Source organism: Strix uralensis, chromosome 23 (genome assembly GCF_047716275.1).
Source record: "Strix uralensis isolate ZFMK-TIS-50842 chromosome 23, bStrUra1, whole genome shotgun sequence".
Lineage (NCBI taxonomy): Eukaryota > Metazoa > Chordata > Aves > Strigiformes > Strigidae > Strix > Strix uralensis.
The window spans coordinates 2,630,804-2,655,903 of NC_133994.1; the positions used below are offsets into that span (position 1 = coordinate 2,630,804).

A 25,100-nucleotide genomic window follows, 5' to 3' on the forward strand; every position below is an offset into this window, starting at 1 on the left:
AAAATGCAATTTAGAAATTAGAAAACCTAATTGGTTTTGGTAACTGTGAAGGTTTGTTTTCTTGGCATCTATGTAGGGGCCTGATCCTACCTCTGCTGGAGTTTGTGACAAAGTGATTGATTTCAAGATAGCATGAACACTGAAACCAAATGCCTTCTTGCTTTGTTTCACCCTTGCTCAAAATTTAGTTTCAGATCAAGAACAGTCTGGAAAATGGTTTCCTGCATTTCAGGAGCTTCTGTTTGTAGTAAAGAGTGATTCTAATATACTGAAGTGGCATGCGTTCTCAAACAGTATTTTTATGTCAGAAGGAGTATTTAGCCAGTGATCAAAGATTAAATGATCAAAGGAAAGATTAAGGTAAAAGTTTGTGACAGGGTAGCTGGGTGTGAGCCATAGCAAAGGGATTGGAAGGTGTGGCATGCACTAAAGGGCAGAAAGCTGACCAAGCCAATTGAATGTACAAATCTGTGCCTGTCCGTAGGTTACGTTACAGGTGAGATCACCTATTCTACACACTCGGCACCTTCTAAACTGTGCTGGAATTTGGGTCCAGGCCTGCACTTGTGACTGGCCACCTGCGAGAAGGCTGCCCAAGTCCGAGTAGGATGAACAGCCCCAAAGGACAGCAGGGCAGTGCTTGGCCTGGAGCAGGCTGCCGCTTGTTCAGCCTGAGGAGGACGCAAGTGCTGCTCTTGAGCTGGACCATCCTTTGGTCGATGTTGAACCAGTGTTCAAGGGTTGTGCCCCTTTCTGTACGTTTGCGACATGCTTTTTTTTTTTTTTTTTTTTTGTGACAACCCTCAGCTGGAGTCTGGCTCCAGATCATTTCTAACCGCAAGTGACAAAGGAGTGAAAAGAAGGAAAAAAAGAAATCGCCCCCCGCCGCCGCCCTCGGGCCCTCCCGCGCACGCGCAGGGATGCGCGTGGCGCCGCGCGCGCAGGCCTGGGCCCCGCCCACCCGCGCGGCGCAGGGGCGGGGCGCCGGGCCGGGGCGGAGCTGAGGCGCATGCGCGTTGCCCCGCCCGCCGCGCCGACGCTCCTGAGGAGGCGGGGAGAGGACGATGGAGGCGCGCAGGGTCCGCCGGCCCCGCTCACTGCCCGGGCGCAGCCGCGGCCGCCGCCACCGCCACCACCGTCGGGGTCGACGTGCCGGCCTCTGAGGGGGCGAGGGGCGGGGGACGCTCCGCCGGGCGGGGGGAGCAGCCGGGGACGCGGTGAGTCGGGCCGGCGGGGGCCGGGAGGGTGGGTGCGCTGAGGGGAGCCCCCGGGGAAGCGCGGCCGGGCCAAGCGGCCTCCCGCTGAGAGGGGGCCGGTGCGTGTCCCCGGTGCGCGTCCCCTGGGGGGGCTCTGCGGCGACCGGGCCTGCCCCGGGTGCCCCTGCCGAGGCCGCTCGGGCTCCCGGCGGCAGCGGGGGCGGGCGGGAGCCGCGGCGCCCGCATCCCCTGCGACTGGTCCCGCGGCCCGGCCCGGCCCGGCCGCGCTCACCCCCCGCAGCGGGAAGGTGCGGGCTGCCGATGCCCCGCGGGCTCCCGGGGCCGCCTGCAGACCCCGGGGGACTCCGCCGCGGGAGGACGCCGTGGGCGCCCTGAGGTAACGAGAGCGGTGAGCAGCCCTGAGGTGGGAGAGTTTCCCGAAAGGGTGACAGGTAAACCCCCTTCACCTGGCTCGCGGTCTCCTCGCTTGTTTGTTGAAACATCCACGTTTCTGACTTAAGGCGCGGTGATGAGGTTTGGGTTATTAAGCCTGTTCCGTGGAGGTGTTTCCGAAGCAGATGGGTTAACAATTGGACTTGTTTTTCTCGGGTATTTGACACGTGATAGTCATACTATCTGTTTTTTAGTAGAAATAGCACTTGAGCGTATAATCAAAAAACACTGCTAGTAAAATTCAGTGCTGTCAGACCGCTGAATTTTCCATGTGGAATTTTTTTTCTTCAGGCACACTAGAATATGAAGTTCTAAACTAAACTAAAAAGTAACTTTTGTCTCTCCGATGCAGTTGTTTCTTCTTTTTTGGGTGAGAGGGGGTTTAGTGCCTTAGGGATGGAGTCATGTGCATGTGGAGTCATATGCGCTCTGTTGGAGTGCCTTCTTCAGCAAAATACAATAATAAAAAAGCCTCCACAGAATTAAGTGATTAAGCAAACAGGGGTTTGTAGCAATGGAACAAGTGGTACCATTTTTGGGTATAACATTGTTCTCTTATACCTTAATACAGGGTTGATAATAAGGTACAAAATGAGGAGCTTTGAATGTCTGATGCAATTTCTGAGAAATTAGTAGAAATGCTGCTGTCTTGAAGATGTGTTAAGAGTAGTGTATTTGGTCAGGATGGACCCTGCAGTAATCCCCTAATCATGGTGATTTAGGGCAAGGCATTGGACAAGAAGAGTTTGTTACAAAATAACAGCTGACAAGCATGCTCATTAAAAAAAAAAAAAAATCGTTTGATGATTTGCAGGCTTATGCTCCTTGCATAGCTGCTTGCATCAAAAGATCATATCTCTTCTCTCGGTGTGAGCTGTGGAGAAGATGGCTTTTTAAAATGTGAGTGCACTTGGTCACCTGGGTGTGCATTACATATATATGACAGTTTAGTCGAATTGTTTCAGACTTCCTTTGTAACTAGGGCTCTTTCAGTCGACCTGGAGTGTGATTCCTTAATCACACCGTTGAAGTAGAGCTTTGGGAATGTTATGGTGTTGTATCCTTCTGTATATAAAGGTGGTTTGATGAAACCTCAGTGAAGTTCTGGTTCATGGGAACATTCATTTATAATGACGGAGAAGTTGAAGATGGGAAACTGCAGTAAAAGGTTGGATACATGTAAGAAGTGAGTCAGCTGGCTACTTTGTGTCACCATCACAGAAATTTAATATCAAATGTTAACACTTTCTCAGTTGTCCTTCATTCTGTAATGCTGAACATCTAAATAGGGGTTTTTTTACCTTTTTTTTTTTTTCCCTAAATTTTGGACATAGACCAGAGCAGCCTTTTCACTTGTTTGCTGACATGTCCTTAAAGTTTTTGGATGCAATCCTGGAAGCTGTTCAGTGATAGTTTTGTCCTTATGTCAAGTCTGCTTATTTAATGAAGGTCTTGTGAGGTAATGTTAATTAAACAGTACATGGTGTAAGCTGTAGTTGAAGCATCCTGAATTGGAAAGTATTAGATGGAGGGAATATCAAGTTCTTAGGCTGTATTTAGTAGGTCTCTACATCATCGTACTTCCAGTTTTGTGCTAATCTGATTTTCTTCACCGGCAGCATCTGTCAGATGAAGATACTTCACAGTCTCTTGGAAACACACCTTATTTATTGCTTACTATATTAATTACTGTTGTCTGCACCTCTTAGTTAAGGGTGATGCTGTGGAATAGGATGCGTACCTATCAGCTGTTAAGTTACTGGGAACTCCATAAATATTTCCATAGCTGTTGCATTTCTATACACTTTAACTGTTGTAATTTTTATTTTCCTAGGCCTAAATCAACCTCTCAGTGTTTGGATAAAAAAGGAGTGAGGAGTTCATAAGCTATGTAATGGGAAAGCAAAGGAGAATGATATATACTGTTAACTGCCTGGGCTTGTCAAATTTTTGTGTGTGCCCACTTTGCGGCACAGATTTGAAAGAAATAATTACTTATAATTCTGACTTTGGAGAGTGGATGCATAGTGCAGATATGGCTATGTGGATATATCTTTGAGAATTATGCTGTTGGGGATAGGTAAGAGGGAATGAGACTGCACACTACTGATTTTCACTCTCAGTACTTCTGAAATAGTTCAGCAACAGTCCATGTTGAGAGCTAACTAATGATAAAAACAACTGTTTTGTATAACTTCCTAGGGTAATGCTGTGAGACCAGGGTTTCTTTTGGAAATACCTGATTTTAAAATTTGATAATAAAACACAGTTGCAGTGGTTGTTGGTATTTGCTTTTTCTCCTCTACCAGTTCCACTGTATTTTTTTCCTGTCTTCTTACAGAGCTGATCTCCTCTGTTGGTGAATAACTCACTAGCATTTTTATTGGCTAATTCTACAAAATGGAACATATTCTTGTATACTATGCGTTAACTTTGATTCACTATAACAGTTTTGGTTAATACTAGCTAAGAGCATGGAACTCCAGTGAAGATAGTCAGATCTGTAATTCCTTAAAAATCAGAGAGATGGTAAATTATCTGGGTATATAATGATGCTGGAGAAGCCTGATTGGACCCTATGAAATAGCTATATCAAACACAAGAATTACTTCAGGTTCTAAAGAATAATCCTTAGATTTAGAAGTGAAAATTAAAGTATTAGGGTGGTTTTTTTTTTAAGGTATGTTGATTGATAGGCCTGTAATAAGTGTATGACAAGTGTGAGTAGCTACAAACAGATGGTAAATGAGTGTCTAGTTTTCTAACATAGCTTTTTTAAGAAATGTTTAAATCTATTGGATAAAGCCCTCTGTTAAAATTCAGGACTTAAAATTTTGAGTTCTTTCTGTATTTGATGAGGAAGACTTAATTCAGAATCCAGTTTGCATGGGGTGGCAGAGGGGAATCCATCGGAAATGCTTGTTCAAGTCTATCTGGAATCTCTGAAGTAAAAACGGTGGGCTAGTTTAGGTTATGATCTAAAGAACAAACAATTTAAGAACTTTCCTCATGCACACACAGATGCTGGAAGATCCTTTCCAGTCAGAGACACTGAATATCTCGTTTTAAAGTCACTTCTTTTTCTGAAACTCATGTGTCTAAATGACTCATTTTCTGTAGCTGGTTGAGAAACAACCGGCCAGAGATGTATTCCTGAAGCTTGATGAGGTTGCGATAAAAGGTAATACAAATTAAAACCTATTAAAAATAATTTATGTTGAGTCAGATTTTACAGTCTGTTTTACATATGTGCTTGCACAGAGTAATTATGTGCATAAATCAACTAACTGGCACAAAATTTATATTGAGCTTAAAGCTATCTAAAAACGGAGGTACTTTTTTTCTAATTTTAGTTGTAAAAAATTATAAATGTGTTGAAATGACTATTTATTTTCCAAGTCATGGTCACAGGTGATACTAAGCAATGAGTAACCAAGAACTAAACATTGAGGTCTTTACAAGTGCAGGATCTTATAAGTTATTAATGGATGAGAGTAATTGTACCTCTTTGTAGTGGTGTTCTCTTAGGGTAAGCCTGATCTACAGCAGGAGCAAAAGTATTTTCTAATTTGATTAGGTGGTGGTTCTGTCTAATTTATTAATGAGCCAGTGCTCATTCTAAAATTACAACTTCATTTTATTATTTTATGGATGCTTTTTTTAATCTAAAAGTTGGGATGCTGTGAAACACAGTATGTGTAAAATCGTAGAGATTGTCATCCTCTGGTAACTTTATGGCTAAATATCATTATTCCATGAGCATTTTCCAGAGCCATAGTCCATTTTAATGGTTACAATAATGTTACAGTCCTTTCTCTGCAGGACACAGTGGGGAGCACATCCAAAGTGATGAAACTGATTTTAAAACATCTGCAAATTTTTAATGAACCCAACGTTTTCCATGTGTTGAAATTAACTGACTTGAGGAACGTACTGTTCCTCTGGACTGCGTTATATGTGTATTCATACACTGAAAGTTGTTTTCTATTTATATTCTGATAAGGCTTCTTCTACTTGGCTCAAATAATGATGAGAACTTAGGGGATTTCTAGTACTTTTGAGGAAGGATGGTTATTTAAAGTTTGGTTTTTTTCTGCTTCTGCAAAATTGCTGTCTAGCCAGTTGTTTGTCTTTTATTTGTGGAAGTGAAATACTTCACATTTGTCCTTATTTCATCTTGTTTGTTTTGGACCATCTCCCCAGTTTGTCACAAATGATTTAAGAAGTTTGGTATTGTCCTCCAACTTGTTTTTCTCTCTTCTCTGTTTGGTATTAATCTCATTTTTGTGAAGAACTGAAGTTTATTAAGGTTATCTCTGTTGCATTATTTTTTTGCTTACTTTGACAGGTTTTTTTTTTCTGTTATAGCTTAGAGTATTCCAGGTTTTATTTGTATAGTATATGTATCATCTAATAGGAAACTTATAGTTTTTCCTGAGTCTTGATTCCTTGGCAAATACTTAAAGATTTTCTTCCTCTTCAGTATCTAAAATAAATTCATTTTATCCCATATATAACTGGAGCCATGAATCTGTGCTGGTATTGAAGCAACTTTGTTTTGAGCCTCTTTTAAATCTGGGAACATCTGTGGTTTAGTTCTAGTTGTTTTTTCTTCCAGTGTCTTCTGATTACCTTGAAGAACTTCTCAGTTGCTCAGATCATTTCAAGAAGTGTTGACCAAAGTGTGTAAACTCGGTGTTTAGCACTTATTCGAATAGCTTTGCTAATACTGAGATTTTTCTTCTCTCTATCCCCTTTCTCCTGTTTTTTTTCCAACAGGAATTGAATTTCTCTCTCACTGAGGTTCCTTCACTTCCAATATGGAGATGAATCGAGAAAAACTGTGTACCAGTAAGGCTGATGTGAGCTCAGATTCTACTTATCATTGCTCAACATGTCATGATGATGAGGAGTGGAGCAATACTAGCCGGGGACGAGCTAAGTCACGAAGTTTGTCTGCTTCACCAGCCCTAGGAAGCACCAAAGAATTCCGGTATGACTCTTCGTTCTTCCTGTTGTTGCTACCTCTAAGAAAAATGAAAAAAAATTATTTTAAAAGTTATCTAGATTTTAATTTTTGCTCCTCTTTTTACATAACCATAGTCTTGAAGCTGTGACAAGTGATAATGAACAGAAATAAAAATATTTTGTGGTAATAAATAGAGAGGAAGATGATTAGTGAGCCATCCTATTGTGGTCCATGCTGTGAGAAGGTCTTGATTTTCTGAAGTAGCCATGTAGGTGGCCATCTCTAAACTGACATTCATGTAAAGAGGTGCTGGCTGGTTGTGAGGCCGGCCTTCTGCTTCAGTGTTTCTTGGGAGATCTTGGAAGGCTTTTTGTAGATATTTCAGTAACATTCTATATGTGCATATAGAGCTTCAGCAAGACACATATGCCACTTAAATGCTGTCTGAAGAGAGTATGTCGGAATCTGGATGCAATAAAGTGCTGGCATTTAGAAATGGCTGTGTGAAATGAAATAGATCCTTTGTTTGAAGACAAACTGCACATAAAACCTCTATCTGTAGTCGTGCATCTGTAGTCATTTCAATACAGTCATGTATTGGAATGATTTCTTAGAAAGTTAGTTAAGAAAGTATGAGTATATTTCCAGCTAGGAGAAGTTCTTAAAGTATAAAACCTAGAATGTTATTGTTTATAAGCAGATAAACACAAAATATTAATTTTCAAATTTGAGGAACCCATTGTGCCTAGGTACCTCCAGGGTTTTGGGGTAGCTTTGAAATTTGAGTACCATTATATTTGTCATATTTCAACCTAGCTTCAGAAGTTTTAAGTACTTTCCAGAAGTAAAATACAGATGCATCTGTACTGAGCTATGTTAATTCATAGCTTGATAGCAGTTCAGGTCACAAGAAAGGAACAATTTTGTGCTTGGTTCCAGATCTTTAATTAGTAGGCAGAACTTTACCTCTTGCTCAACAAGTTGCTTTTAAGGTCGTCTGCTAATGCACTTCAAAAGGTTGTTAGTCCAAAATGAAGGCAGGCAGTTAAAGGTGGGGGTTAGATTAAGAGCAGACCTGTAATCAAAATGGCATGGCTGTCAAAACAGGTATCTGGGGAGTTCACAGTCTAAAAAAAAAAAAAATCAATCAACAGTAGAGACACTGCAGATTTTTACAAGAGCTGGAGCTCTAGCGCTGTGTATTAAAAACCTGTATGAGTATTTAGGTTATATGGTGATGTGAGACAGTACAGAGTAAATTGGTGCTTGCAGATTATTTCACAGCAGTGAGAAACGCCCATTTTTTTCTTTGAGCCAAATTTCTAATCTAGTTGCAAGACTTTTGTCATGTGGACAGCTTGGATAGAACTTTTGATTTTGTGATCTTTGGACCCATTGTAAATATTGAATAGCATGCTGTGGTAGCAGTGTGTCTTGATCTTGCGGGAAGCATAGCAGAACTTTACCTTGCTTTGTGACCCTCTGTAAGAGCATGGACAGAATCACAGAGGAGTTTCTCAACAGATGAAATTCTCGTCCAGAGTTACTGCTTTGCTGGTAGGAATGCTCTTGCAAGGCAGAGCATATATGGGTGAGGCTGAAGATCGCAGGGGGAAATCTTACGGTGAGGGGAAGCGTAATAAAAGCCTTTATCTGAAGAGGCTAAAAGGTTAGGAAAATACTTGCTTTGTGTACGTAGTTCAGAAAGTCAGTGTACTTTAATGCTTTTGGAGAATGCTCACAAAGGACTGCTCTGACTGTGCTGTTCTAGCTGCTATGTGGTGTCTCATCGTCAATACGTAAGACTTTACGTTAAAAAGCATGCTGTGGAACTGGTGTGTTTTCCGTTCTCTACTTAAACCTTTAAGAATGTAGACTTCAATCAACCTGTGTAAAAGATCATGTGTATCATTATCTTCTAGCTAAATAACTACTCTTTTTAAAACTAGAAGTGATCTTTGTAGACACTACCCATTGTGGGTTTGAATTAGGGTTATTGTTTATGAGATTTTTTTTCATTAAGATGCTCTACATTCATTCACCAGCTGTCTTCAATTTAGTGCAAAATTATTACCAGGCATTCTGCAGGATGTCAGAAGGTGATCTCAGGCTTGCCGTGTAATATTCAGATTGAAGTAGTTGCCTATCTGCTTTGAACTGACAAGTATATTTTCCTGAAAGAGGTATAATTTCCAGTGCTGCTCATTCTTGGCAAAGACACTCTTGCTACAAACAACTTGAAGTTCTGTTCACTCAAACATTTTACCTTCCATTGGTTGAATAGTGCATAGATTGAGTACTAATAAAACCAAGTAAAATCTCAGTGGAAGTGGATACCAGTTATTTTTTAGAGTTTGCAGAGAAAACTTTGAATGTCATGAAGGTCAGATGTGGATATTTAATGCCTCTTGTGGGAACAGAGCTTATCCAGTTACTGGGAGTGGCATGGGATAAAGACCTGTGTTGCAAGAAGGCAAAAAAGACAGTTGAGTGACGCTTGAGTGGAGCAAGAAGTGGGAGGTGATGTTGCCATTAACTACCCCGATTTTAAGTGTAATTGTTCACAAGTAGATAGAGACTGACCATTTCTTTATGCATACTGGTACACACATTAATCTCTGTGTCAGTCCTTGCTCATTTTTCTGTTTTAAAATAAATAAGGTAAACTTTGTAAAATAATCTTAACTGACTGGATTAGTCATGCCTGGAGTTACAAATGGAATAAATTATTTGAAAAACAAATACCACTTCTGTGTATGAGATGTAGGAAATTAAGTACTCATTTTCATTACTGGAATGCAAATCATATTTCATTAGACATGGAACAAAGAAGATGTTGCTGTTATTCCTTAATTGTATCTTTTTAACCTGTCATGTGGTTTTGATTTTTATTAGACTTCCGAGGGTTTTTTTAGTATTAAGTCATCAGGCTGGTCTGAGCTACTTTATAATACACAGAAGGCAGTGCAGTAATCATTTTTTACTGCCAAGCAATAGGTTAATTACCAGTTCCTGTGTTAAGCACAGGGAAAAGCATGTTTACCCCTTCTTTTTAATGGAATAATTCTAATAGCACTTATGTCTCAACAGTTACATGACTTGAGTAAGTTTTACTCCCATTTACAGATTTGCTGAAGGAGGTGGGAGCGAAGTAAGGCAGAACAGTTCTGGCTTGCTCCAGATAATCTTATCCTAGGGCTAGGAGGAATCCTGTGTTCTTGGTGGGATTTAAGTTTGAGGATAAATCACACTTCAGAGCTCCTGTTTTTTGAAGACAAAGATCATATGAGGTCTAATTGGATAAATAAATGGAAAAAAAAAAAAAACATTTTTCTACCTATTCAAGACTAAGGCCTGGTGCTGCAGATATGTATCTCTATATACCTTAGAACTGAAGGATTTGTGTGTTATTAATTTATCAAGTGCAAAGCTTTAAACAACCAAAAAAGTGTTTAAATAATCAGAACACCATTACTGTGATTTGACCGTGGCAAAAAAAATCTGAAAGTGCTGCCTTGGTGTTGGAGATTTCATTGTAAATGCTTGTCAAGACTTAGACTGGGAAACCAAATTTCTGTATGTTACTGACCTTATTGAGATGAAGAGCACTCATTAAGCTGTTGTATGTGTACTTATACGTGATTTAATCATTCTGCGTGTCCTGTTCTAAAACTGTGTGCTCTTAGATAAGATGTAGTGCTTCAAGAAATACAGAAAAGAAAGTATCGTGGTTATTGTGTCTGCAGCAGTGAAGCTGATGTCACTTAGGAATTGATGCAGACTAATCCTTTACACACACTAATGACACACAACTAACAGTCATTGCAGGTTTTTTTTTCTGAGAAAGTGGCCTGAAAAGAACAGTCTTGGGCTTATTTTTTTGTTGGTATGCTTAGTTGTTTGCTTGCTCACTCTCAACAGAAATTAATGCATGCCAAAATATTACAGGAGAGAAAGTGCTTATGCTATGTAAACAAAAGCCCTGGTTTATGTTTTGTGTTTTAATTGATCAGGCACACTTGTTAAGTGAAGGTTGTGGGACTACTAAATTACATAACAAAAACTGAACACTGCTGTTCTTTTGCTCAGGTAGTTTTATTACAGAGATATTTTGAGTTTCTTTTGAATGTCACCCCGAGCTTCTCATTTAATAATTTCTTGGTGTTATTTAATAACTTTCTACAAAATCTGAGATGTTCAGTCAACTACTAAAGTACCTGGTTGAGTACTCCAAGTGTTAAATATTTGTTTATGCTGTGACATTGACTGTTATTTAGGATTACAACAAATTGAGAAGTTAAAAAATGTGTCCTTCAGTTATTTAAATGCCTTCTTACTTTAGCTTAGAGAAAAATAAAATTTACAAAAAGTTAGAAAAAAAATTGAAGCATTACATAGCCAATTCTGAAACTGGAATTATCTGTGCTTTGTTTCTTAAACATTGAAGCTTTCCTTTTCACAGCAGTGAGACCTTGAAAAGGGATTATGTTTTTATAATTTGAGATTTATCTACATATTTTTTTGTCTCTCTGAGACACAGATGTACTGTTCTGTACTGTAGTGTGCAGAAGAGTTGAGACAAAATAGAACCTTGTAGGCTTGACATGAATTCACAGAACCAGCTTGAGAAAACTTGACCATATCTTCTTTGAGGCTGTGATGCTTCCTTTGAGTAAAGTAAAGATGAAATGAATACAAGAATAATATATGCCTGGTACTAATATTTAGGAAGTGATTACTCAGTATGAGGAAGGGATAAACTGAGTGAGGCTTCAATTAAAATTGCTTTCAAGGAGTAGGTATAGGAATTAAGTTTTAGATCTGAAATGTGAGTGCTAATACATGTAAAATTACATTGGCTGGTCAGCCACAAATTAGGTTTAAGAAATGCATTTTGCCTTGTATTGCTTAGGGCAGGTTTTTCAAAGTGGTTTTGGTGGTTGGGGAGCTAATTATACCCAGTTTGTCATCACATTTCTTATTGATTATTTTTATATATATATATTTAGGAGAACACGCTCCTTGCATGGACCATGCCCAGTGACCACATTTGGACCAAAGGCCTGTATGCTGCAAAATCCTAAAACGATTATGTAAGTACTTGTCAAATGAATGGTATTATGCTTATTCTATGTGAAAGAAGGAAGTTTGCTTTTCCACTATTCACCCCATAATCAGCATTGTTTGTATTTTACCTGATATTTAGAGTTTTTCATGTTGCTTGATTGCCAGCTTGGGGTCTGCGTTGCCAGAATTGGCCTGCCATTCTTATTGCACGTTGACCATTTAAAAAGTCATTCTGAGAGGAGAATGGACAGCACTGCTGAACTGTGTTCTCAAGTAAAACCCCATTAGATGTGCATTACCTTGATCTGCATGTTGAAAAGTATAATTTAGGTTTGAATGTCACTGTGATGTTTTTTTTTTTCTCCCGAGGGATGAGAGGACATAATCGGTATTTCTCTGTATGGATTTATAGTGGTTTTGCTGGTTGGAATATTTTCTGCAGGGTTAGCAGACATAAAAGGAAATTAATTTTACTGATTTTACATTACTAATTCATGTGGTGTTCTTAGGCCCACTATCTACCACCTAAACTAATGGGAGTCTTTTCACAGCTCAGTATCTATTTTGAAAAAAGAAAAAAAAAATCACATAAAATTATGGAAGGGCATGTGAATAGTATTAAGTGCTGAAGTTCTGTTTAGACATGTTTTGCTTAATCTGCAATCCATAGTTTGGTGTCAGCAATGGCATCTGTAAGAGACACTTTGCAACATAACTGACAGTAAACTAGCCGTGTGTATTAAACACCCTTAGAGCAATCTAATTATTATGTGGAGAAGCTATTGGCAGCATTTTGTTTATTCCATCAACCTGAAACATGTAAAGCGCGGTATTTCTGAATGATAGAGGAACAAACATTTTTATGGACGACACAAGGAAAGGAGGTTCTGTGTATGTGAAATCTGAGGAAAGCCGTCTCCCTCTCTTGGTGTTTGGTGTTTGAGCTAGTAGGTTGAATTTTGTATTGGATCTATGGCTTTTTCAGTGTATGAATATCATTAAGGCAAGTTTGCTTTTAGACTCTGATAAATTTAATGTGAAAATGAGGGTTGTTTTCTGCTTCACAGGTGTATAAACATTTTAATTTTGTAGGTTGGGTGTTGTAAAAGTGTTGCTTTTTACACCGTGTACTATATATACTTAAATGGTGTCTTGACTTGGTCAAATGAGGAATGTTGGAGTTCTGCAGATTAAGCGAGTTAGTGGTCCCTATTTTTTGTCCCTTGAAAAAGTTTTATTTCACTGTTCTTTCAGTTAAATGTAAGGTATTTGAGTTAAGTATTTATTTTAGTATATCTTTACTTAAATAAGTAGTAGTCTTCCTCAGAACTGGTTGGCGGTATGCTCACTTTTCCTACGAAGGTGTGGGGGAAATCTTGCAGTGTTCAGTAACTCAGCTTCCTCCTGTCTGTCTGTTCTGAAGTCGGTGGCTCGGAGTGCAGCCGTTCGTCCGCACACCCAGCTCGCGTTGTACACTCCCCACTTGACCGTGGTGGCCGTGCTCCTCCCCAGGGGCTGGGCCAGTGTCCTGCAATATAACCCCAGTGGCACAACCTGGTGAGGACAGAGGCTGCGGGCAATACTACACTCACACTACTCGCCAAGGAAAAGACAGTTTATGCAGTGTTCAGCATAGCTGGGGAGAAAAAGGTGCTCTCAGGTGATTGAAGGAAAGGACTATTGGAAGACCAAATTGTAAATTATTATTATTATTACTAAACATAAGGTTTTTGTTGTGGTTTCTGAAAACAAGCAAAACCTTTTTGTTTGGGTTTTTCTTCTCTACAGTTAGTAATATTGTTAAACTTCATTCACTGGAGATAATTTTTTTAACAGAAAATTTTCGGTTTTATGTGTGGGCATAAGGTAGTGAAGCTCTTGGTGTCTCTTTAAGTGCTAGTGTGGATAATTGTATTGAAAAACCTGCCTTCCCAAGCCTGTGTGTAAGATGACCAGGTGAACTGAACGACTCTTCAGTGAAAAAAGAATCAGGTGTTTGTGTTAAGAGGAGAGGTCAAATACCTGCTTTGAGACCCTTTCTTGAAATGGGATTTTTCTTATGAAATCTTGCCTCTGAAGATCTGCAAGAAGCACTTTATACAGGATTCTTCTGTAAACTCACAACTTTTTGTTGGGACTGATTGAAATACTTAACTGGAGAAAAAAACGTTCAGAGAAAAGTGTTTTCTTTTGAGGTAGCAGTTTATTAATAAGTGATAAAAGCTTCAGCCTTTTTTTTTTCTTGGAGCTGTTGCATTTGCCTGACTCCTGAGAAGAAACATGAAGATCTTAAAGCATGTTATGAATAATCTTTCATTTAGTAGAACTACATGGAATTGGTGAGTACAGTAGAAATAGGCAGAGTGTCTTTTGTTTGAATGAAGACTGTAGTAGTTCCAGGTTTATTAAGTGAAAAGCGGTGCTGCAGTCTTTATTTCTTTGCCAGCTATAGAAGATAACCTAATCATGAAATGATTTTGGGGGTGGTTTCTCTGTGTGTAGTTTTTACTTTTTAACAATATTGAGATCTGAGAAATTTAATTTTATGAAATGAACTTTAGTATAGAAAATGCTTCCTTGGTCACCAATTGTATTGGAAATAACATATAAAACTTCAGCTTCAGTTCCTTTGAAACTGTTTGGCAACAATAAACACATTAATGCAACTCTTCCTACTTTATTTTAATTTTATTTTACTTTTATTTTCAGTTTAACTGTTGGCTGGTTAGTCGAGTCAGAGGAAGCCTTCCAAAGTCATAGTCATCTCACATTCATTCATAGCAATATTTGAGGCTGAGGATGGTATTTTCAAAATGCCATTACACTGAGCCAGGGGATTGGACTAGACTGACATATCTAAAAAGGACATATAAAAGGACACATGTAAAAAGGACATACTGAGTGTAACTGCATATTTGTATTCTTCTGTGTTAGGTAATAACATTTAGGGAGACATGGCACTGTTTGTTAGTAAAGGTTGCTGGTATTAGACAGTTCATTAATCTGTAGTTTCTGCTGTATTTATACGTAGAATATAGGCATTTTGGAAAGGAAAATGAGCAGGTTATTCCACCTCCAGCAGCATCATCTGTTTTATTTTAACCCTTGAAGTGCTAAATCCAAATCTCTTTGTAAATTTGGCTTGTTAAGCATTTATACTAATCTGCTTTGCTTTATGGATTATATCTGCACCGTATGGAAAAGGATGGGATGCTTGTAACATGTGAAATACAACAGTGAAATTATGTAGCTTAGAAGCAGATATAAGTGAAGAAGGAAACTACAGCTGGGTATTCCTAAATCAACTAAATGTATTATAGAGCAACATGAGGGCTCTGTTACTGACCCTCTTGAACGCCGCAAAATTATTTGTGTATGTGTAGTTAGTTCTTGAGGGTCTCGAGTTGTAGAATGCTGTCCTGACAACAGGCAGACGGTAGTTTTAAAGTATTTTGTAAAGTTCTTTTTTTTTTTTTTTTAATTTAAAGTAGTAGTTGTGCTCTTTTTAATCAGATAAACGTGTTTGGGGATCAAAACTAAAATAAAATCAATATATAGATTAGAGTTTTAAAGAAATTACATATGCTTACATATCTGTAATGTTTGTCTGGAATAGAAGTATACAGGCATCTATTCCTGTTTGAGCCCTTCATTTATGAGGCTTTATGATAGGAAGTATAAGAGTTGCAAATGCAGACTTCCCAGAATAGAGTTTATGTACTACAGTTTTTTCATAGTTGTTAAGGCTTATCTTGAGGTTTTAGTATAGATGACCATGTGAATCTTAATTATTTGCCATCTCTTGTGATAGTGTTGTTTAGTATGAGTAAAAAACCTGTAGAATTTGTGTCTGCATTTACAGACTTCAAACTGTATTGGGAAAACTGTGACTGTATACTAGTAGCAGTGAAAAAGTGCTGAAGGAAACAATGCTAAACAGAAAAAGAGAATTTTTGGGTTGCAACTATTGCGTTTTCTTAAATTTGCGTCAACTTAAGCTGTTTGACGTAGAGTACTGGATGGGGAAAAAAGTTTATGCTGTAGCTTTTTCTGATTCTCTAATTGGACGTTTCTCCTTACTTTGAGTTGGCTTAAGAGGAGAGCACCAAGTCAAGAGCACTACGCGTTATGGCTGGAAGCATCAGGGAAGATAGCAGTTCAGGAACTTGAGCCAAGAGCTTTTTCTAGTGCTTCTGTTGAAGTTCCTGTTTGTGTGTGTTAATAGCATGTAGCAGTTACAGGAATGGACACCTTAATACTGAGTTACCATCTTAACATTGCAAAGCATTGATTGGTTTCATCAGGGAAAAAAGCATCCTTACAATATGAACTATTAAATCCTCCTTTCTATTCTTCTAGGACTGCGTGCAATTATAGCTAAGGATATATTCTTAACAGACCAGAATGTTGTCAAAGCAAAATGTAGTAACGCTGGGGTTTTTTTTTCTATTCTCTAGGCACATTCAGGATCCAGCAAGCCAGCGGTTGACATGGAACAAACCTCCCAAGAGTGTCCTTGTTATTAAAAAGATACGTGATGCCAGTCTGCTGCAGCCTTTTAAAGAGCTCTGTGTGTATCTTACTGAGGTAATGAAGTGTAAATTCCATTTTTTATAATAATTAAAAATTTTACATCTAAACTGTTTTCAATTATTGATTCTCTTGAATGTGGTATGTGCAGAATTCTATCGTGCAAACAGATCGTTTTACCCATTGCCACTGAAAGTAGTAGAACTTATTTCAGAGCTTAAGATCAGTACTTAAGTACTTTAAGTACAGAGCTTAAAAAAAAAAAAAAGTGAAATCAAAACTTTCCTTCATTCTGTTTGCAATTCTAAGGGAATGGGATATAAAAAGCTTTAAGCCTTGAACAAGCAGCAGTGTTGCTGTATCAAGTAATTACATTACAAAGTTTAGATTAATATATTAGATGATCTGTGCATGCTGCCAAATTCTCATTAGAACTAGACCACATATTAAAAATAAACCTCACAACCAACAGATGCAGACTACTTCTGTAAAATACTATTTATGGTTTAAAACTAGTGCATTATTGGGGAGAGTCAAATATTTTGTCATTTTAAGAGTTTATTAACAAGACAATCTTACCTCTCTTAAGGAGAACAATATGATAGTGTACGTAGAAAAGAAAGTATTGGAAGACCCCGCTATAGCTAATGATGATAATTTTGGACCAGTGAAGAAGAAATTTTGCACCTTCAGAGAAGGTACGGTAATGATTTCTTGAAAGTAAAGTTGAAGTATATTGCTTATTTGTCTTGGGTATTTCCTTAGTCCTTGGATCAAGTTTGTAAAACTCTGTGTCTTTTGCAAACAGCTGTTTTTACATCTTAGTTGTGTTCTTTTATATTTGTGAGTGAATGTTGGCATGCTGCACTTAGTTTATGTCAGAAAATTAAGACTGTTGATAAAACCGAATTCAGAACTTCTGTTTCAATGTTGCTTCTAGATTATGATGATATCTCCAATCAGATAGACTTTATCATATGCCTGGGAGGAGATGGGACCTTACTTTATGCTTCTTCGCTTTTCCAGGTTGGTCTTTATGGGAAATAGACTTAATGACCTCTTTTCCTTTGAAGTATTTGAAGGTGGTTGGTTGTTTTTTTTAACTTTGTTATTAAGGAAAGCATTTGTCCTTTCCTGTTCGTTTGGTTTTTTTATCAAGCCTGTTTTACCCTTTACCTTCTGAAAACAATGTATGTAATGTGTTGGTTTTATTATGCACAGTTGAAGTTACATCAATAGTCAAAATATTTACAGGCAATTAGTTGAAGTATGAATTGCTGTTATTCAGTAGCTTTTAAATTCTTTTCTTTATTGATAGGGTAGTGTACCTCCAGTTATGGCTTTTCATCTGGGATCCCTTGGATTTCTTACTCCATTTAATTTTGAGAATTTTCAGTCCCAAGTCACTCAGGTTATAGAAGGTAAATTTAAGGGGACAAGGTGTGGTGTTTCTTTTTGTTACATTTTCTGTAACTTTTTCCAAGATCAATAAATTTTCTTAATCAACTCATTTAGGTTGTCCCATAAGATTGAGTCACAAGAAATGTATACTAAACTAACAAAAGTATTGCATTGCATTGACCCATTTGGTGCTGCTTTCCATACTACTCTGTAAAGGAAAATGGCTAAGAAATAACTTTGTCCTGTGTGGAGTAAACAAGTAAAAGGTGATGCAGAATTTATGTTAAATGACAGATAAATATATAAAGAGAGTATAGCTGTGAAGTCTGTGGTAGTCTCTTTCTCTAAGCAGTGCAGTGCTTAAATTCTGTGCGTCAGGCAAATAAGATATTTGAGGAAAGAAATAATTTGTTTCTTCTCTATGAGGTAATTTGAGTTGCATCCAAAGTAAATTCCTGAAAAAATGTATAAAATTCTCACGTTGCTAGAATGTTGTCCTTTAATAGGTGTTTCTAATGCACTGGTTTTCTTTAAGCTTAGCTTTTGTCTTAGTAAAGATTACATGAGCCTAACAGTGTTTTCCAATCTTGATTTTGTCCATATAAAACTTAAATTTTTTTGTACATCATGAAGAAAGGGAGGAAGGACTGGATTTAAATTTATTTTAATTTTGCTCATTACTACTAAAAAATAGTTTTGAGCTTTAACCAAATATAGACAATTATCTCGGGAATGGTGAAAGCACAGGCCATAGACGGATGGCATTTCATACAGTTTGCTAGTCATTACAGGGTTTTGTTTATTATACTAACGTATCATTTTTGTGTACTTTCTCTTATATTTCACTTCTAGGCAATGCAGCACTTGTTCTCCGAAGCAGGCTGAAAGTGAAAGTAGTAAAAGAGCACAGAGAGAAGATGACAGTACAAAATGGTATAGAAGAAAATGGAGTAGTGTCTGCAAATATAGAGAAAGAAGTTGGCAAGCAAATTATGCAATATCAGGTCAGAGGGCAAGATAAGCAAAAGCACTAATATGCTGTTTGTAGATTGCTTTGTACTTGTTTTGTTATAACTTTCCCCATTTCAGTAGTTTACTTACATGAGCCCAGTAGTGTGGGACAGATCCATATTGCTCTAATTCACAATGTGTACCCTAAATAATGAGGAAGTGGTGTACTTCATTACTTTCTGCAATTATAAGTGGTAATATTGTACTTTAGTAATGTTTTCATTCTATTTTGAAAACAAAGTAGTAGTTCTAAAATATTTTTATTTTGGGATATACCAAAGATTTTTATAAGTGAAAACAAAAACCCAGCATGTTGTTAGTAACCAGCTTCTGGAAATAATTTTTAACATCTGAAAACTTCAGCTGGCACTTGATAAGACAGAAGTTTAAAGAGAATCTAATTTGGCAGGTACTAAATCAGCATAAATTTTTCAAAGACCTGGAAAGAATGTTTTGGCTTGTCATTTATTACATTGCCAATTCAGCACTGTAACGTTTGATGTCGTGGCAGGTCCTAAATGAAGTTGTAGTGGATCGTGGTCCTTCTTCTTACCTTTCCAATGTAGATGTCTTTCTAGATGGACACCTGATAACAACAGTGCAAGGAGATGGTGAGTCTGCCTCTTGAGTTAAAATGCTTATAAGTTCATGTGTAGACTGTTGCTATTTTACTGGAGGATTTTCTCACATGGAAAGAAAAAAAATCTCAAGCTTCAGTTCACTGGTGACAGAAAACATTAGTGTGCAAAGAATAGGGATGTTTATTCATTGGTAACTAATGCGTTCCACAATAAAGCATTGAAGTGTCATAAGCTTTGTTTATGGACTGCTGAAGGCAAGTGGCAGTTTCTTTGCATATGATAGGACTAAGGCCAAGAAACAGCTCAGAAAAAAATTTGCTTTGATATCTGGAATTTGCTGAAGGCCAAAGATCTCAACTCATGAAATACAGAAGTTCATCCTTAAAACTCTTACCCTTAAAAAAAAAAAAAGAATATCACTGTTACAAAGTTGTGTAACCTAAGATCTAGAAGTTTATGCAACTTACATGAAGCCGTAGAACAAAGGTGCTGTGCCAGGATTAGAAGAGATTTGGACTTCTTGTGTGTTAGTCTGCAATTCTGCTGTGAAATACAAGTTGATACGTTCTCTGCTGCATTTCCATAACAGTGCTATTTCTTAGTCATCTTCCTAAATAACACATTGGTTGTAATGCTTATGTAAGTGAAATTTTTGCTCCTTTCACAGGAGTCATTGTCTCCACGCCGACTGGTAGCACTGCATATGCAGCTGCAGCAGGAGCTTCTATGATTCATCCAAATGTTCCTGCAATAATGATCACCCCGATCTGCCCTCACTCGTTGTCTTTCAGACCTATTGTGGTTCCTGCTGGAGTGGAACTCAAGGTTAGCTTCTCTTATGTTATTTCTCTTTCTAAGTTAAAAACTTTAGTAATAACCATGGGAACCTGACCAAAGCAGAAGAGGTTAGGAAATGCTGTGTGTCTCCTGCATTCTTTGATTTGTAGGAGGACCTGATCAAGTCTGGTTGAAAAATGCACCTTTGTTTAATGTACCCACCAGCAGAATACTTGACACTGCTTCCTACTGGATTGCAGTTGTGGAACGTTCTGCAAAACGGAAATACATACATTTGCCTTCTGACTAATAAAGTAAAAGAGGGAGTTTATTGCATGTAGAAAAATATATATGTGTGTGTGTGTGTGTATATATAGATCAGCCATGAAATAAAGGTTTGGAACTGGTGTGGTGTGTTACTGCGCTGTTATTATGGACAGATTACAAATTTCAGTGCAACTGTAAAGTTGTGAAGAGTCAGTTCTGTACTCAGAGGGAGGATGGAGGAGGTGTTTGTTCCTTGCTCTTGAAAAATAGGTTTTGAACCTGAAGCTTCATTCTTTTCTCTCTTTCAGATTATGCTCTCTCCGGATGCCAGGAATACAGCATGGGTTTCATTTGATGGAAGGAAGAGACAGGAAATATGCCATGGAGACAGGTCAGACTTATTTTTTGATTGTAACATCTCTTTATAAGTATAGAAAATAGCGATTCATGCACTTCTCTCATTCTCTAACATCTGTCAGAAGGGTTGCTGGCGGTGAAGAAACAAGCTTTTGTAAACCCTAACACCTCTTGCAGCACAAACTGTGCTAAAAGTATTTAATTTCTAACTTGAGTTTTTTAGATCTTCTTACAAAAGTAAGTGAAAGTTTAAGACAAAAGCACATGAACATTGCATGCTTGGCAAGGAAGATAGACATGTCTTTAAAAAATTCTGTAAATTTAACTTAAATCTTAGGAGTTGGACATGATGTAAACCAACAGGAGTTGATGTAAGCAGTGGTTCTGAATAATGCTTTATGGTTTAAACTATCAACTTAGTGGATTGTTGTGGTCACTTGCGATGGTATTGCCTTGAGTGAAGCTTTCTGAGGTTTTATGTGCAAAATGTGGTGGCTTATCCTAATGGGAGGTGATTTAAGGCAACTTTGTGGTATGTGACTGGTAGACCTGCTATTCAGGATGACTTTATTTTCTCTTGGTCTATACAAGTTGCCAGGAAGGAAAATGTAGAGCTGGCATGACACTGCATCTTGAACTGTTTTGTGTTTCCTCTGAGGTTGAAAGATTTATAGAATAGATCAGGAGACTAGTAAGGATTCAAACATGAGATTTGGCCCTTTGTTAGATGCTAGACATTAGTGCTGTTGCTTGTAGTTAAAACTTGAAACTTAAAGGCCAAGCTGGTGACTTACACTTTCCTTTGTCCCCTGTGTTGTTGATGTGAAGACCAGCAGAAGACTGCAGGATATCATGGAGTGGGTTCAGCGTTCTCACTGTCAAAGAATGCCGTCCACAGTGCATCTGTTCAGTTTTAAGCCCTGTGTTCACTCTGTTTAGATAAGCCTGCAGATTTGGTTCTTGTTTGATTATGGAAAACTCATTGTTTTACCAAATTGGCTGAATATAGCACCACGTTAGCTAGGGAACAGAAGATTATTTTTTTAAAAAATTGCTATTCCTTGCGCTTGACTGACTGGGGTATTCCTGTGTTGTTGCAGTATTAGCATCACTACCTCTTGCTATCCCCTTCCTTCGATCTGTTTCCGAGATCCTGTGAGCGACTGGTTTGAAAGCTTGGCTGAGTGTTTACACTGGAATGTTCGGAAGAAGCAAAATAACTTTGCTGTTGAAGAAGAAGAATTTTGAGTGTCTACATCTAACAAGACTCATGGGAATGGAAAGTGGCAGTATCCCTTCTATGTGCTTGGATTTGTGAAGTTTTTGGCTAACAAGTGTGGTCACCACCTCAGACATATATAGTGATTATAGTTTCTATCTGTCTGATCTGCTGCTGGCTGGAAATTGTGTTACTTCCTGTCCACCAAGAGTAGGAATGGAAGAAATTAGGCTCTGATTGTTGTAATCCAGTGTGAATTTCCTTCAGCTGAGTGATCTAAAAATGGATTGTTTCTGATTGATATTGACAGCTGCATCTGTAGGTTTGATTGTAACCTTTAATTTACCAATAACATGGTAGGCTGAATGTAGATACATAATAGAAAAGTGGCATTAAAATATTCTGTTTAATTTGGTAAATCTGTAATCCCATTTAAGACTGCTATGCATATGAAGGCTCTAAGAAATGTTCTTTTATTAAAAAAAGCACCTTTGTTAGCTTAAATACATCTTGCCCAGAACAGCTCCCCATCGAGGCAGCGCTTGAAATACTTTCTCCTTATTTGCAAACGTGACACACTGTGAAGAAATATCCATGAAGAATATTTTTTACTAATAGATGGAACTAGTAAAGAAATAAGTATATGCATATATATCTCTCTATATATATATTTTATGCCCATTTGAACAGTGTTTGACCCTTGGCTGTCATCACTGTGTAAATACCCACGAATAGCATGGACAAGCATTAGCATGGACTTGGTTATTACAGTGATCTCCATTTTTGTAGCTGAGCTAGTTTATAGCTCTGCAGTTCCTGTTGGTGGGAATCATCAACGTGATGGCTTTTCTTACTATTTTTGTTTGATTCTCTGGAATAAATGGTAGCATTAGAGACTATAAAACAAGAAGTTCTCCAAGTGTTCAAGAAGAATCTGGACTTCAATTACTGCTATATTGTCTAGTTCCATTAATGTCTTGAAGAAAAAATATCTTATACTAGGCCCTGAATGCCCTCAACTTCCATAGATACCTCCCAGCTCTTGGTGCTGAGTAATACAGAAAGGGGTACTGCATTGGCAGGCTGATACTGAGAGGACACATTCCCAGTAGAGTAGCAATGGTGCCTTCAGCACACTCAAGATATTCTAAGTCTTGTATTTACTTTTTTAAGATGCTTTGAAATGTTTCTAACTTCTCTATGTACATATTTTATTGTATGTGCTTTTATGAAAGAAAAAAAACAAAACAAAAAGACTAGTTGGGAAAAAAGGGTTTGTACCGTACTTTAACTGAAAAATATCAAACCCAAGTATAATGTTTACATTTATGTTCTCTGTGGTGCAGTCTCATGATCATACTATCCAAACTTTAGCGTTTTCAAAGTCTTGCTGCATTGGCCATTAAAGGAATGGACATTATCTGTTAAATTTAAGCCTATGGCATGATATTGTGAATGAATTAATTTACTGATTAAGGTGGGATTTCCTTGAAAGTGGAGTGAGAAGCTCTGTTGAACTTTTCATGATTGTCTTATGTTGTTTATGTGGTCCAAAGTGGTAATGGGAAATGTTTTGATTTCTGAACTCTGCCTAACCTGCTGTCCTCTGATGGTTTAAATAATGTCTCTTCCATTTTGGATGCTGCCCTAGTCTGTCTAATTTTATTAAATCCAGGTGAGAGCACTTTTCCATAAAAGAAGAAACTCTTGGTTAATGATACAAATCACAATGAAAATGTGTTAATATAAATTAATACTCAGTTTGTAAATTTTGTAAAATAGAATATTGGTTTGATTTGGTCTAAATAGATGAATTTTGTGATTTATCTTTCCCTTGAATCTGCAGTAATTGTTTTATCACTGTTTTGAAGCTGCTTACGGGTTTCCTAGGTGGAGTATTCAGTTATTTAATGACTGAATTACTTTTTGAAGTGTCAGACTTTTTGCTTTGAAACGATTTTATTTAAACATGCAATAATTGAGAAAAGGATCCAGGGTATAGTGGCTGTATAAATGTTTTGTTAAGTGGAAAACAAGCAGAATACTAGGCATGCTAGGAAGTGGAAATCATTTTGCGGAGGTGAGGCGAAATGATTGATGAGCCTTATCTAGTATTTTTTTAAAGATAAAACTATATTCAGCACTTTTTATTTATGCTTTTTATAGTAGTAAAGCTATTATTGACTAAATTGCCGAACTTTAATTTTCAGAGTGCATACTTCATGAAATCTGTAATCAAAATTTACCTAACTACTTTCTCTAGATTAGATCTAGATTAGGAATTGTCTTTAAATTTATCACGTACTGCAATTGCATTACTGGCTTTGAGGCTTCTGCGGTTTTGCTTGTACAACTATCCCCGCTTGATAACAATCTTACTTGGATCACTGGTCAGCCAAGTAGAGAGCCACAGTCACTGACTAAAGGAAAGTCATGTGATGACTTTAGTCTTTGCTTTTTCTTCAAAAAGCTGCGCTGATTATAATTGTACTAGCTGCTTTATATCAAAACACAACCCAAATTGTGTTAATACATTACAAATTTATCTAAGTGTACAAAGTCCCTTTTCAAGGCCTTTAATCCACCAGCCAGCAAGTCACAAGCAGGCTGGTGAGGTTTAAACTGCACTCAAGTTTTGCATATTTAACTGCTTAAAGTGTGGGTACCTTCTATTTAAACCACAGCTGAACCAGAAAAAAAAGCTGTAATGCAGACTTGGTTGTATTGGCAATAAAGCTCATTTTGCTGATGTAGCTTACTCAAAGTAACTTGTTTCACCTGTACTAGTAAAAATAGGTTTTTGCTGATTAAGAGCAGTGTTTCTAATATAAGGGTTTGTAAATGTCACTAACTGCAAATCCTCTCCAGTCTACAAAGGGCCAAAATGGGAGCTTGGAAATTAATTTGTTTTTTTTAAAAAAAGTTATTCTCTAGTAGAGAGTTTAAGAAGTTCTTAACAACTGATGTAGTATGGAATTAAAGGAGTGTACTGAATTTTTAAAAGAGGAAAAATTCTGTTACATATTGTTAATGCTTTGAAAACTTGTTTTAAATATTGTTGAAAACAAATATTTTTCAATCCTTTCAATAAAATCTTTTTGTAAAGTTGGATTTGTAAAGCAGCACTTTGACTGTTGAGAATATAAAATTCGGTATATGCAATTACTTGCTTGGAAGGCACATGTCCAGTGTGGGTTTCTGAGATGTCTCATGGGACAGTAACATGTGTTCTAGAAATATACCTAAGGCTTTTTTGAATGCATATGTCTGAT

At 37.7% G+C, this 25,100-nt stretch overlaps 1 protein-coding gene across 3 annotated transcripts; it reads left to right on the top strand.

The window, feature by feature from the left end:
- The first annotated feature begins 1,058 nt into the window (after nucleotides 1–1,058).
- NADK (NAD kinase) lies at nucleotides 1,059–24,939 on the top strand. 3 transcript variants are annotated; one of them, XM_074893107.1, is made up of 12 exons: nucleotides 1,059–1,217; nucleotides 6,429–6,642; nucleotides 11,628–11,711; nucleotides 16,143–16,272; nucleotides 16,805–16,913; nucleotides 17,156–17,241; nucleotides 17,534–17,636; nucleotides 18,469–18,620; nucleotides 19,139–19,238; nucleotides 19,876–20,033; nucleotides 20,561–20,643; nucleotides 21,710–24,939. In XM_074893107.1, exons 2-12 carry the CDS (start codon nucleotides 6,470–6,472, stop codon nucleotides 21,855–21,857), a joined length of 1,326 nt encoding a protein of 441 aa, XP_074749208.1. In that variant the 5' UTR covers nucleotides 1,059–1,217; nucleotides 6,429–6,469; the 3' UTR covers nucleotides 21,858–24,939. The 3 variants fall into 3 exon arrangements, with proteins under 3 accessions (XP_074749208.1, XP_074749210.1, XP_074749211.1); XM_074893109.1 differs by lacking the exon at nucleotides 1,059–1,217 and adding an exon at nucleotides 1,630–1,648; XM_074893110.1 differs by lacking the exons at nucleotides 1,059–1,217; nucleotides 6,429–6,642; nucleotides 11,628–11,711 and adding an exon at nucleotides 12,741–14,024.
- Nucleotides 24,940–25,100: the final 161 nt, after the last annotated feature.